The sequence below is a fragment of the Crocuta crocuta genome, unplaced genomic scaffold (assembly GCF_008692635.1).
Source record: "Crocuta crocuta isolate KB4526 unplaced genomic scaffold, BGI_CrCroc_1.0 scaffold152, whole genome shotgun sequence".
NCBI lineage: Eukaryota > Metazoa > Chordata > Mammalia > Carnivora > Hyaenidae > Crocuta > Crocuta crocuta.
Window position 1 is genome coordinate 5412310 of NW_027528798.1, and position 12236 is coordinate 5424545.

Below are 12236 nucleotides of genomic sequence, written 5' to 3' on the forward strand. Positions count from 1 at the left end.
GAGCAGATCCTAGCACCTCCCCCTCAAGTGTTCGGTGTTTTCTACAGAAGTTTGGTGGGAGAAGGGTGGTGGGAGAGTGGTTGCCAAAGGAGGCTCACTGAAAGGCTGCTTGCATATAGCACTTTTCACTTAGATTGTATCAGTATTTCAGATCAATAAAAACAGCTGCATTTAAAAAAAAAGTCTTTATCTTTTATTTTGAGGTGGGGGGAGGTAGGGACGAGATAGATAGGGAGAGAGAGAGAGAATCCCAAGCAGGCTCAACCCCATGAACCACGAGACCAAGACCTGAGCCAAATCAAGAGTCTGGGGGCGCCTGGGTGGCTTAGTCGGTTAAGCGTCCGACTTTCGCTTGGGTCATGATCTCGCGGTTCGTGGGTTCGAGCCCCGCGTCGGGCTCTGTGCTGACTGCCAGCTCAGAGCCTGGAGCCTGTTTCAGCCTGTGACTCCCTCTCTCTCTGACCCTCCCCTGCTCACACTGTCTCTCTCTCTCTCTCTCCTAAAAAAAAAAAAAAACATTAAAAAAAAAAAAAAAGTCTGACGCCTGAATGAGCCACTCAGTAGCAGGTAAATGTCTTTATTTTTTTAATGTTTTTATTTAAATGTTACCTACAGTTGGGGCACCTGGGTGGCTCAGTCCATTAAGCACCTGACTTTGGCTCAGGTCATGATCTCACAGTTGGTGGGTTCCAGCCCGGCCTGGGTCTCTGTGCTGATAGCTGGGAGCCTGGAGCCTGCTTTGGATTCTGCATCTCCCTATCTCTGACCCTGCTCCACTCACGCTCTCTCAATCTCTCAAAAATAAACAGTAAAAAATTAAAATGTTACCTAGAGTTGAGAAAGTGTCCTTTATACTTAATGGGGGAAGGGAGTGGCTGGAGATGATGGGGCTAATAACCACCCCTCTACCTTGCCCAGTTGGGCGTCACGACAGCCTCCGAACTGTCCCAAACTGGGACCTTCTCTCCAGCCTCCATTTGTTAGGCTGTACAGTGCACGTAATGAGTTGCACCTCACTGCCAGTTTTGAGCCTTGCTCTGTGCGGGCTGGCGTGGGAGGTGGAGAAAGAGGGAGGGGGTAGCCCCCGCTGTAGCCGGGTGTGGGGCGGACCCACCCGGCCTCCATCAAAGCTTTGGATAACAGAATGCCTCGGGGGAGTATGAATGGGGCGCCTCTGTTTCCAGTCGGGTTCAGATGCATCTCCACCATTTTTTCCACCGTAGCCGAAAGGCACAAAACATTTTTCTTCGCGTGCTGCGGAGGCTGAAGAACCGGGTGGGTTTTTGTTTGTTTGTTTTTTGGTTTTTTTTCCAGAATCTGTGAGACAGGGCCTGGGTGCCTGACGGGAGCAGCTCCAGAAAAGCCGAAGGAAGGCAGAAAAGCATCAAAAAGGACTGGAGGGTGTTCGCTGGTGCCTTGACCACACCAGCCGCGGCCCCACCTGCGAGGGGGCGGGACCCTGCGGCGCCGGGCCAATCAGCACCCACCTGCGCTCACCTGGCCCCCTCCCGCCGGCTCCCGCGGGCTGCTGCTCTCAAAGGGGCGCAGAAAGCACTGCCGAGCCCTGGCCCGCCGTCGCGGCAGCTTCTTCGTCCTCTCTTCAGCCATGGGGCTCCCTAATGGGCTTCTCGCGTCCCTCCTCCTCCGCCTCCTCCTCCTGCTTCAGGTACTCCACTGTCTTGCCCTAGCCCGGGCCGGGCAGTTCTGTCTGCGCGGGGTCCGCACGCGGTGGTGGCGTCGGGGAGAGCGCGGGGCTGGGCTCTTTGGGGTCCAGGTGGCCCGGAAAGCCCCGTAAGGAATCTCGGGTTGGGTGTACAGAGCCGGGCATGCCTGTGACCCAGCCTCCCTCTTTCCACCCTCTTCCCTCAGGCGCAGCTTCTTTGCTGGCTGCCTTGCGTGGCCTCCGAGCCGTGCAGGGCGGGCTTCAGGGAAGCCGAAGTGACTTTGGAGTCGCGAGGCGCGGAGATGGAGCCTGGCCAGGCGCCGAGGGGAGGTAAGACCCTCCGGGAGGTAGCCCCGTGGAACCGCAGGGCGGGGGGCTGCACGTGGTCCGCTCCGGTGTGGTCCGCGCGAGGGGCGCGCAGGGTAGGGCGGGGGGCTTCTGGTGCCGCCGGCTCCGCCTCAGGCAGCCTCTCGGGGCTAGCGCGTGGGTGGATGGCTGACCGAAGAGGAGGGAGAGCATAGCGCCCTCTCACGTCCAGGTACCCCTCTTTGCCCCTCTGCGGCGGCTTACCTGGACCTCCTTCGGGGTGCGGGGCGCCTGCGCTCCTCAGGCAGCCCGGGCGGGAGAAGCTCTCCCCCACTGGCCCCAGCGAAGGAATGCGCGGCCCACATTCCTCCCCCAACCCCCGCGCAGGTGTGGGGATGAGCCGTGCCCCGGGCAGCCCCCTTCGCCCCTGTCGGGCCCCCTTTGTGTACCGTGCTTTGTGTCTCCGACAGACAGACCGGGTCTGTTTCTCTTCTTCGCGCTCCCCTCCTCCGCCCCCCTTCTTCTCGGGCTGCTGGAATGCACTCTTAACCCTGCCCTTCCCGGAGGGCCTGAGCCCCTGCAGCCTGCCTGGAAACTGGGCTTGGCACACCTGGGCTGGGGCCATCACGCACTTGGGGACACCCCCGCCCCACCCCAACCCCCGTCTTGAGACTGGAATGTTAGGGCACTTGCGGGAGTGGGGGGTGAGGGGTCCCGAGCCGGAAGGTCTTGAGCTGAGGGGGAGGTGGATGGGAGATCAAAGCCCGCTTTTGATCAGTTTATTTGTCTTCCCCCCGCCCACCCCAGTTCAAGAACTTGTGAGTGGGGAGTCATTTTGGTGTTAGGGGAACCAGTGTGTTAGGAGACCTGGGCAGCTGCCTGCTGATGGGGGCCTCTTTCCCTCCATCCAGGACAGTGGGGGTTTCCCCACGGGTCAAACCCCAGATCTTAAAGAGAGCTATAACCCAGGATCCTTGGGTGGGGCTCCAGAGGATCCCTAACCTGTGAAATTGTTGAAGAATTTGTGTGTGCATTTTCCCCAGGGAGGGGATCTACAGTTTACCTGGCTTTCAAAACAACTGAAAACTGTTGCCACCTAGCATTTTTCCAATGCCCTCATCAGCGCACCCCTCACCCCCACATACAAATTTCCACAGTTTGAATGTTGGGGTGTCCGAGCCTAGGCGATGGCTCTCCTTTGTTTCTCCAAAAGAGGACTGGGGTCTGGAGTTTGTGGGGGCCTTTTATTCCCCTTCTTTTCCCAAATAACCCTGCAGATTGACAAAACAATTAACACCCAGGCTAGGCCAGGCTCCTTAAACTCTTGGCTGTAGGGAGCCAAGCAGAGGCATTAAGAGGCTATGCCTCATAAACTTTGAATTCTTGCACATGGGTTTATTACTGACTGGCTAACAAACTGCAACTCAGCCAACCTGTAAAAATGTTAACTTGGGCAGGGCCCCAAATCCAATTCCGGCTCCCTGAGGAAGCTTTATTGCTAACCAGACCTCTGCCAGATCTGTATTCCCCCTCATTGTCAAGTTCTCTGACTACAATCTCGTGGCTTTTGAGTGTTGACTGTGCCTTATCTTTCTTACTGAAGCAAGAAATATCAGATTAACTGTCACTTCACTAAGCTTGAGGTTGTTGAGGGGAAGCGGTGATCGGGTTTTCGATTTCATGGTCCGGTTGGCTGGCAAGTGTTTCCCAGTGATGTCAGGCATTTTAAACCTTTTGAGAAAATTCTGCTTTCTTGGATGTCTGGTTTATGGTTGTGCAAATGGTGGGTTCATGCCAGGAGCACACCTGGGTTATAAAAAAGGGGGGAGGGGTTCATATGCTTGGCTAACCTTGAGCCTCCCCTTAACATGACTGGTTCTTAGAGTAGTTTTCCTGTGAGATAGACTGCTGCCTTCTTTTTTAAGTAAAAGCAAGTTCCTTGGTCCAATTGATCTCAATTCATTGAGACACCTCAACAAAAAATAGGGGTAATTCTCTCCTTAGTCCTCAGTTGCTGACATCTTTCTACCTCCCCCCTCCACCTCAGGCTCTCTGTCCTCAGTGCACAGGATGGATCCAGCCATGTTGAAAGGGCTGTCCTGAGGGTACATACAAACTCTCAAGTTTGGCCAAGCAGACAAGTTTCCTTATTGCCAAGGAACAATTGCCTCTGTTGTTCGCCCCTGGGTTATGAATATCACAGGTGTCTATGAAGTCAAGCTCAGAGAAATTATCTGATATAATTAATACCTTGTTTGCATGTGCACTTTCCTCTTCAAAGCACTTCCACAGCTCTGAGCTTGCTTTGTCCTCCTGACATTCTCTTGAAGCTGGTAAGGTAACTATTAAACAGCTTGAGCTCTTAATCTCAGAGTTGGTACTTCAGAAAGCCTGTAGCCTAGCCCTGCTGGGGGTTTTAAAGGTGGAGAAACAGGAACAGCTTAATGGATTCAGTTTGCTAGGCTGAACAGCTCATGAGCTTCCTTGAGGGTCACAAACATGACTTTTACCTTTAGGTTTATTCCCAGGACCTGATACTTCACAGGATGCCCAGTAGGTGTTCACATGAATCATGACAATCTGGTGAAGGCCTGCCTGTTTTACAAATGAAACTTGAGTGGTTGTGGCTTCATGAAAGTCATTAATACAGTGACTTGAATGGAAGTTTCTGACTCCTAAGTTCAGTGGCATTTTTTTACTACCAGAAAGTGCGAGGTGGATGAAATGAAGTGGAATGTTGGAGGGCCAGATCCCAAAGACACCAATTACAACCCCCTGTCCTAAGAGCAATTAATCATTTGTTGGTTCTTATCGTAAGGTTTTCCAGAAACATTCCTGTAGGGAAACTGGCTTAGATACAGTCTCTTAAGTGTCCTAGTGATGGGGCTTGGGTGCCATCTCTTGGGTGCAAGAGATTAATCTGGAGGAAGAGCTGGAATGTTCCCCCGACCCCAACCTCACAGTCTGGGGGGCTGCCTTCAAGTGCAGTCTGGGGAAGAGAGGGGAGGCAGGAATTTGCATGGTATTAGTACACTATTTAAAAGTGATTGACCTAATCATGGTCTATACATCATTAATGGCAAACAATTGAGAGAGGCAGCTTAATCACAGTAAAGAAATCCAGTACTTCATTATGGCCCCTCAGCAGGTTCAACTCACCCTTAGTCAGTGTTGGAGTAAGATTAAAGCTAACCCTCATTAGCTTTGGTAGGAAACTTCAAAGTTCAGTAATGAATCTGACTGAGCATGAATTCACTTCAAGATGCTTTGGCTATTTGAACTTGTGTAAAAATTGCCTTTTGTTTTGGAGCTTCCAGCCTGGGCATGTTCTCTGTTTGTATTTTATTCCTTGAGTAAACATATATATAGCATCTGCACATATCAGGCAGAGTTCTAGAACTACAGCTAAAGCAATGGACAAAACCAAGCTCCTGCCCTTGGGGAGCTTATAGTCTAATGTTTTTTATGCTTATGATTGTTTTGCGAAGCAGGTGGTGGTAACTCACTTTTGCTGTAAAAGGGTTGTTAAGCAACTTGGTGTGAGGTCACTGGGGCAGTCAGCAGTAATCCAGTGGAATTTCACAGGGTCAAATAAATCTGCCTCAGGAATGAATGATTTGGGAAATGGGGCTTTGAGCCTGGCTCACTGCCTTCCTGGCTAAGCAGCAGGTTGCTAAAGCCTGTTGCACATCCCTGTTAGCTTGTGCCTGGGGATCAGGTCCCAAACCTCTAATCTCCCTTCCCACCTCCTCACATGGCACTCTGTTCCTAGGTTACCCAGTGCAGGGTGCCCTCACCTCCCTGCTGTGTGAGGAGGAAGGCATTGCTTACATTAAGTAGTGGGTTTCTAAGGCTGGAAACTATAGTTGTGCAAAACATTTGGAGGATGATGGAGGATCAGGAGGGAGAGAAGGACCTCCCCTGTCTAAATCAGTTGAGGCTTTGGTTCTGAGGCAGAACTGTCTCCACTCAGAGAATCACTGTTATTGAAGAATAACGTAAATGGAGGAAAGTGCCCAAATGATGAATGTACTGCTCAATGAGCATCACAGATTTAAAACACCCATATACCAAGATTAAGAAACAGCATTGCAGCACCTCAGATGCCCCTTCCTTCCTGTTCTCTACTCTGCCCACCAAGAAAACCACTATCTTGACTTCTAATACCGTAGGTTAACTTGCCTGTGTTTGAATTTTATGTAAAAGAACCAAATAATATCCTCTTGAACATTGCACATTTTGTGAGATGCTTCCATAGTTCTGGAAGTGGTTGTAGGTGATTCTCACTATCCTATAGCATTCCGTTATGTGACAATTGACACTTTGACTAGAGTTTCTGGGTTTTGGCTGTTAAGACTGGTACTGTTGGGAAGATTACTGTTCGAGTCTCTGTACAGTCCCTGTTAGGCACATACCTGGGAGCATAATTGCTGGGTTAACTGAGGATCTCCATACTGTGGCTGTTGTACTGAGAAGTCAGCTTTTATCTTTGAGAGGGAGAGAGAGAGAGAGAGAGAGACAGAGCAGGAGTGCGGGAAGGGCAGAAAAGAGGGAGACAGGATCTGAAGCAGGCTCCAGGTTCTGCACTGTTAGCATGGAGCCTGATGCGGAGCTCGAAACCCCAAACTGTGAGATCATGACCTGAGCCGAAATCAAGTTGGAATCTTAACCAACTGAGCCACCCAGAAGCCCCATCCATCCTGGATTCTTGATTCTCCCCTAGCACTCTACTAAGAGACAGCAAGTCTTTATTATACCTTTGGTCACATCCTATGTGTTGAGGGGGAAGTCCTTCCCTTTATTTGTTCATAAGCCAGTGCCTGTTATTTTCCCGCCAAATATGAAGGGAATCTGAAAATGTCCCTGAATTTTTTAGGTGAGGGCTTCCTGTATGATAATTATCTGGGACAGTGTCTGAGTGGGCAACAGCTTCCTCACACGGATAAGGTGATTAAGTGTAGCTCCTGCCTCATTATGAGGCAGTGAAGTGTCTGAGACCCAAGGCCAAACTGAGTGATCATTCAGCCAACCAATGTTAGATGTTCAGAGATGACAAAGACCCATAGCTCCTTGACGTCAATGAGCTCCCCAGTTAGAGGAGGAAGCAGATCAGCCACCAGGCAATTTAATTATAAATCCGACCTACAACAAGTATTATTGAGCACCTACTAAGTGCCAGATACTACTGTTCTAAGTGCTAGGGTTGTATTAGTGAGCAAAACATCCACAAAACCCAGGCTTTTGGGGCCATTTACTTGTAGTGGAGGAAGACAGACAAAATAAGTTATATTTTATATATATATGTATATATATATAAACATATGTTGTATATACATAGGATCAAGCAGAAGGTGAGGGAGAAAAAATACAGAGTCAGATGTCAAATAGGAAGGGCTGCTGACATGTTCTTGGGGGGACCCGAAGGAAGTGATGTCCACAGTGAAGGCTGAGGAAGGATTCTGCAGGGGAGTTGGGGCCTGAGAGGTGGCAGGGAGTGTTGCTGGCAAAGGGACAGCAGGGGGGCCAGGAACTTAAATACACGTAGTCTGGCTGGACCATGGTTTGTAAGGTGGGCAGAAGCTGAAGAAGTTGGCAGGGCCCAGTCCAGCTTAGACTGTCACCCACCCTATCAGGGAGGCAGCAAGTGTTTGGGAAAGGCAGATGTGGCTCAAGTCCTGATTGTGACTTCATGGAGGCCAGGGTCTCTGAAGTCTCCTTTGGAACCAGGACAGGCCCCACCTTCAACGTCGCTCCCTGACTCCCCTTCCCAGCTTTTCTCAGACCTCAGGATGTTGTAAGTCTCAGTCAGATTTTCCCCCTCATTTCATTTAGTTGCCTGTCATTGCCGGTCAGCAGGGCTCCCCGTCAAGGAAGGGCTTCAAAACAAAACATTAAAAAAAAAAAAACGCAACCTAAATACCATTTACTGAGAGCTTACTGAGTTCCAGAAACTACACTATGTACTTTATGTAATAAGCCCTTTTAATCCTCCCTAAAGCCCCGTTGGGGGAGGGGTGGAATTGCCCCCATTTAACTGGATAGGAAACCCAGGCTTGTAACTTTGTAACCTATCCAAGGTCCCCCAGCTAGTGAATTGTGGAGGTAGGATTTGAACCCAGTTCCGTCTCCCTAAGTGTGAGAGAGGGGAAGAGGTGTGAGTCCTCTGGCTCCAGCCAAGCTAAAGGAGGATTGGAAATAGTTAACTTCTGACCCAAGGGCTTTGAATTCCTTTTCCCTCCACAGGCCTCTTGTTAATCACCAGAAGCTGGAGTTGGGGGGCGGGGGTATTTCTATCCAGGACCCCTGGCCGCCTCTAGGATGTGGGAGGGTAGGGCAGGTTCAGATAGCAGGCCTGATAGCAAGCAATGTCTCTGGCAGTCCTCAGGAGAGAATCTGCTTCTGGTGGTTATCTCCTGCCTCTCCTCACCCCACCCCTACCTTTCTCCCCCTCTCCCTGCCACCCCCCACCGTGCTCTGAGTGGAGGAGCCTGATATACTCTGCCTCCCTCCCTCTCCCCCAGCCAAATCTGGGCACCCTGGCGGTTCTGGTTCCCTAGAGCATCAGTGGTCTGCAAATTCCTCAAGCTGACCGAATCCCCTCCAGGCTATGGTAGCCATGTCTGGGGTGCTGGCAGCCTGCTGTGTTCCCAGTACACCAAACTGCCTTATTCTGGAAAGAAAGCCAAACAGACATCTTCCTGTTTCCTCTTCCGCATCTTTGAACTCACAGCTCTGACTCTGTTGTTGCCTGACCTCCAAGGAGGCGGCTCAGAGCCAAGGACCCACAGCCAGGAGGCAGGCGAGTTGGTAGCTTCATGAGAGCCTCTCTGGGCTACACAGAACTCCAGGGAAGAGAGAGCTGTTCTCCACCGGCACCCCCAGGCATCCCAAGGGCCGGATGAGGAGATCGGGCCAAGGAGGCACAATCCCAAGGTTTCCTCTTCCCTCTGTCTCAGGACCCTGACTTTTGCTTAAGAGCATATAAAATTAGTTCAATGTTATATCTCTCTTACCAAGAAATCTTAAACCTATAAGGAGGCCGGAAGTAGGTTGATCTTGCCCAGAGTTCTGACCTCAGGGTCTCACATTAGCTTTAGGAAGTCTTTGCTCCCCTGGAATTCATTATTTTTCTGAGAAGATTCCCCCTTCCTCCCCTGCCCCCGCCAAATTTGGGAAACCTAGCATATTCCGCACTGTCCCCACAAAAGCCCCCAGCCCACGTCCATTCAGTTCTTCAGAGTCTTGTCAAACGCGGTGGTGGGGACAGACCTGATGGTGTGCATCTGGGCACAGGCAGGGGGAAATGGGGGTTCTCAACCTGGTTTCGAATCCCAAACTGTGGTTTGAGGCAAGTTACTCTGGTCCCAGCTCCTCGGCCTTGAGGCTCTAATTGTCCTGTGTTGTGAGAAGTGCCTTCATGTGCCTGGAGCTATAGGGGGTGCACTGCTGGCTGGTCACTTAGGGGGCAGGATGGGAGTGCTGTGCTACTGTGCTGGGTATCTTGCTTAGGGCTGGCTGCCTTCTCATAACGAGTCCCATCTTGTTGTAGCTTCAGGCAGTGAGAAGAGACAGCTACTTGGGGGCTCCTCATTCACAAGTCAGAACAAGATGCCAGGCCCACACCCTGCCCTCTCTTTGTGGAGTCAGTCCCAGCCAGAGCTTCCCACCAGGTCTGCCTGACCTGCTCTTTTCTTGTCTTTTATGGTCTTTTTCCGCTTCCAGAATTCTGCTGCATTCCCCAGCTGAGCGTGTCTTTGGCCCCTGAGTCAGTAGTTTGCAAGCTTGGCTGAATATCAGAATTGCCTAGGGATCTTTTTATTTTTATCACATCTTCCTCCATATGTACCATTTTATATTGTTTATTAGGGTTGGGCTGGTTGGTTGGAATTTTACATTAATACATGAATATATGTTCACTGTAAAGACCGTGTATTTCAATAAAATCTGTAGCACTTAGTATGTGACAGGTACAGCTTTTCTATCTTATATGTATTATATGATTGTGTGTGTGTGTGTGTAGCTTTAATCACCATAACATTCTTGGGAGTAGGTACTATTATTATCCCCATTTTGCAGATGAGGAAACTGAGGCCAGAGAGGTTGAGCAACTTGCCCAAGGTCATACAAGTGGTACATAGCAGAGCTTGGATTCAAATCTAACCAGCCCAAGCTTTAACCACTGAACATCATTGCCTTGCAATAGAAGCAAATCAGAAATAAACTCATGAAAGTTCTTTCCTTCCTCAGTTCTCCTGCCTAAGGATGAGTACATCCAATGGTTTAATGTGAATCCTTGTAGACCTTTCTCTTTAGGGGAAGATTCTGTGTGCATTCAGGAATTTTTAAAACAAGAATTGGGAGGGGGAGGCTCCTGGGTGGCTCACTCGGTTGAATGTCTGCACACTGCCCACGCAGAGCCTGCCTGACTCAGGGCTTGAACTCACAAACCATGAGATGATGGCCTGAGCCGAAACCAAGAATCAGAGGCTTAACTGACTGAGCCACCCAGGCGCCCCTGTAACTTGCTTTTTTAACTTAATCACAGGCATCTCTACAGACTGTTAAATACACATCTATCTTGTCTTTAACAGCTCCATAGTCTTCTACGTGGTGGATATATCATGATTTATTTAGCTAACCCCCTGTTTTTATCTTTTGCAGATGTGGAAGTGGGAAGGAGTTAACATAAAAGTTGTAAAGTGTTGGGATTTTCAGGAATCACCTTATTAGGAAAGACTGCTGTAGAAGGATGATCACATGAATTTTTCATCTTAACCCCATTCAGATAAATTAAGCTTTTATGTTTGAATAATGCCTTTAAGACGGGCTTCACAGTAAGCTTAGTAAGGTTACTATGCCATTTAAAAATTGTTAGTTTTCAGACTAACTATTGTTTGATGACTTAATTATCTGAATGTTTCAAATCATCAAAAGTTTTAAAAATGTAAATTGCTTAATTCAGAAGTAAACTGTCAAATCTCTTAGTACTTACGTTATTTTCCTTGAGTGTTGAGAGCTTGAAAATGTGGCATTAAGGGGCGCCTGGGTACTCAGTCAGTTGGACATCTGACTTGGGCTCGGGTCATGATCTCCTGGCTTGTGGTGGATTTGAGGTCCGTGTCGGGCTCTGTGCTGACAGCTCAGAGCCTGGGGCCCGCTTCGGATTCTGTGTCTCCCCCCGTCTCTGCCCCCGCCCCACTCATGCTCTGTCTCTCTGTCTCTCAAAAATAAATAAACATTAAAAGTTTTTTTTAATGTGGCATTCAGTCAAAACAAAAAGGAAATTTTTCCTGTTTTCCTTTAGCTAGCCAGCATTTTGCTGAATAAAAGTTAATTTCTATTCTTAAAGAGGATGCTCAGGCGCCTGGGTGCCTCACTGGGTTAAGTGTATGCTGTACTGACAGCACAAAGCCTGCTTGGGATTCTCTCTCTCTCTCTCTCTCTCTCTCTCTCTCTCTCTCTCTNCATGTGTGCTCCCTCAAAATAAATAAACATTAAAATTTTTTTGAATAAGTAAGTAAAAAATAAAGAGGATACTCATTTATGATCTCATTTTCCCCCAGGAGGTGCTTATGGGTTTTTTCTTAAACCCAAATATTGCTGCAATAAACAGTCTTGAACAGGCAGTTGCATGCTGTAAAAGATGCATTCTTGAAAACCTCAAATAATTCATAACTCCCATGATTCAAGACTTAAGTTCTCATCTGAACATATGTGAAGTGTATGTGTGTGGGGTAGGGGACCTAGGGGGTTGCTTACATTCATTAGCCTCTCCAATTCTGAAATTGTGCGACTAAATACTGTTTCTTAATTTAAGAGTTTTGCATTTCTTCAAACTTTGCATACAAAGCCAGACAAGTATTTATGGTACCATTTCAAATTTCTACAATGAAGTTTACATAAAATATAACTGTATTATAATGTGCAGAGTGCCTGGACTAAATCTGTTAGTCTACTTACTAGCTATAAGTTGTTCAACTTCTATGCCTCAGTTTGCTTATCTGTAATATAGGGATAATGATGGGGATTTGATAAGGCTCTAGTAAGGATTAAATGAATTAGTATGTGAAGAAGCATTTACTAAATAAATGTATGTTTAGGTGTTATCAGTGGTAATAATAGTATTAAAATGGGAATAGTTGGTGTATACATATCTTTAGAATACATTCCTACGGGTGCCTGGGTGGCTCTCTGCTGGCCTCACTGAGACCGCTTTGGATCCTCTTCCCACCTCTCCCTTGCTTGTGCTCACTCTCTTTCTCAAAAA

General features: G+C 48.6%; 1 protein-coding gene across 2 annotated transcripts in view; it reads left to right on the plus strand.

The window, feature by feature from the left end:
* Positions 1 to 1597: 1597 nt before the first annotated feature.
* CDH3 (cadherin 3) overlaps positions 1598 to 12236 on the plus strand; it is a 45548-nt gene continuing 34909 nt past the window's right edge. The window contains exons 1-2 of one of the 2 annotated variants that reach the window (XM_077755508.1): positions 1598 to 1666; positions 1870 to 1993. In XM_077755508.1, coding sequence (XP_077611634.1) covers positions 1607 to 1666; positions 1870 to 1993 — 184 coding nt within the window. In that variant the 5' untranslated portion in view covers positions 1598 to 1606. The remainder of the gene's footprint in view (positions 1667 to 1869; positions 1994 to 12236) is intronic. The other variant, XM_077755509.1, reaches the window with a different exon arrangement.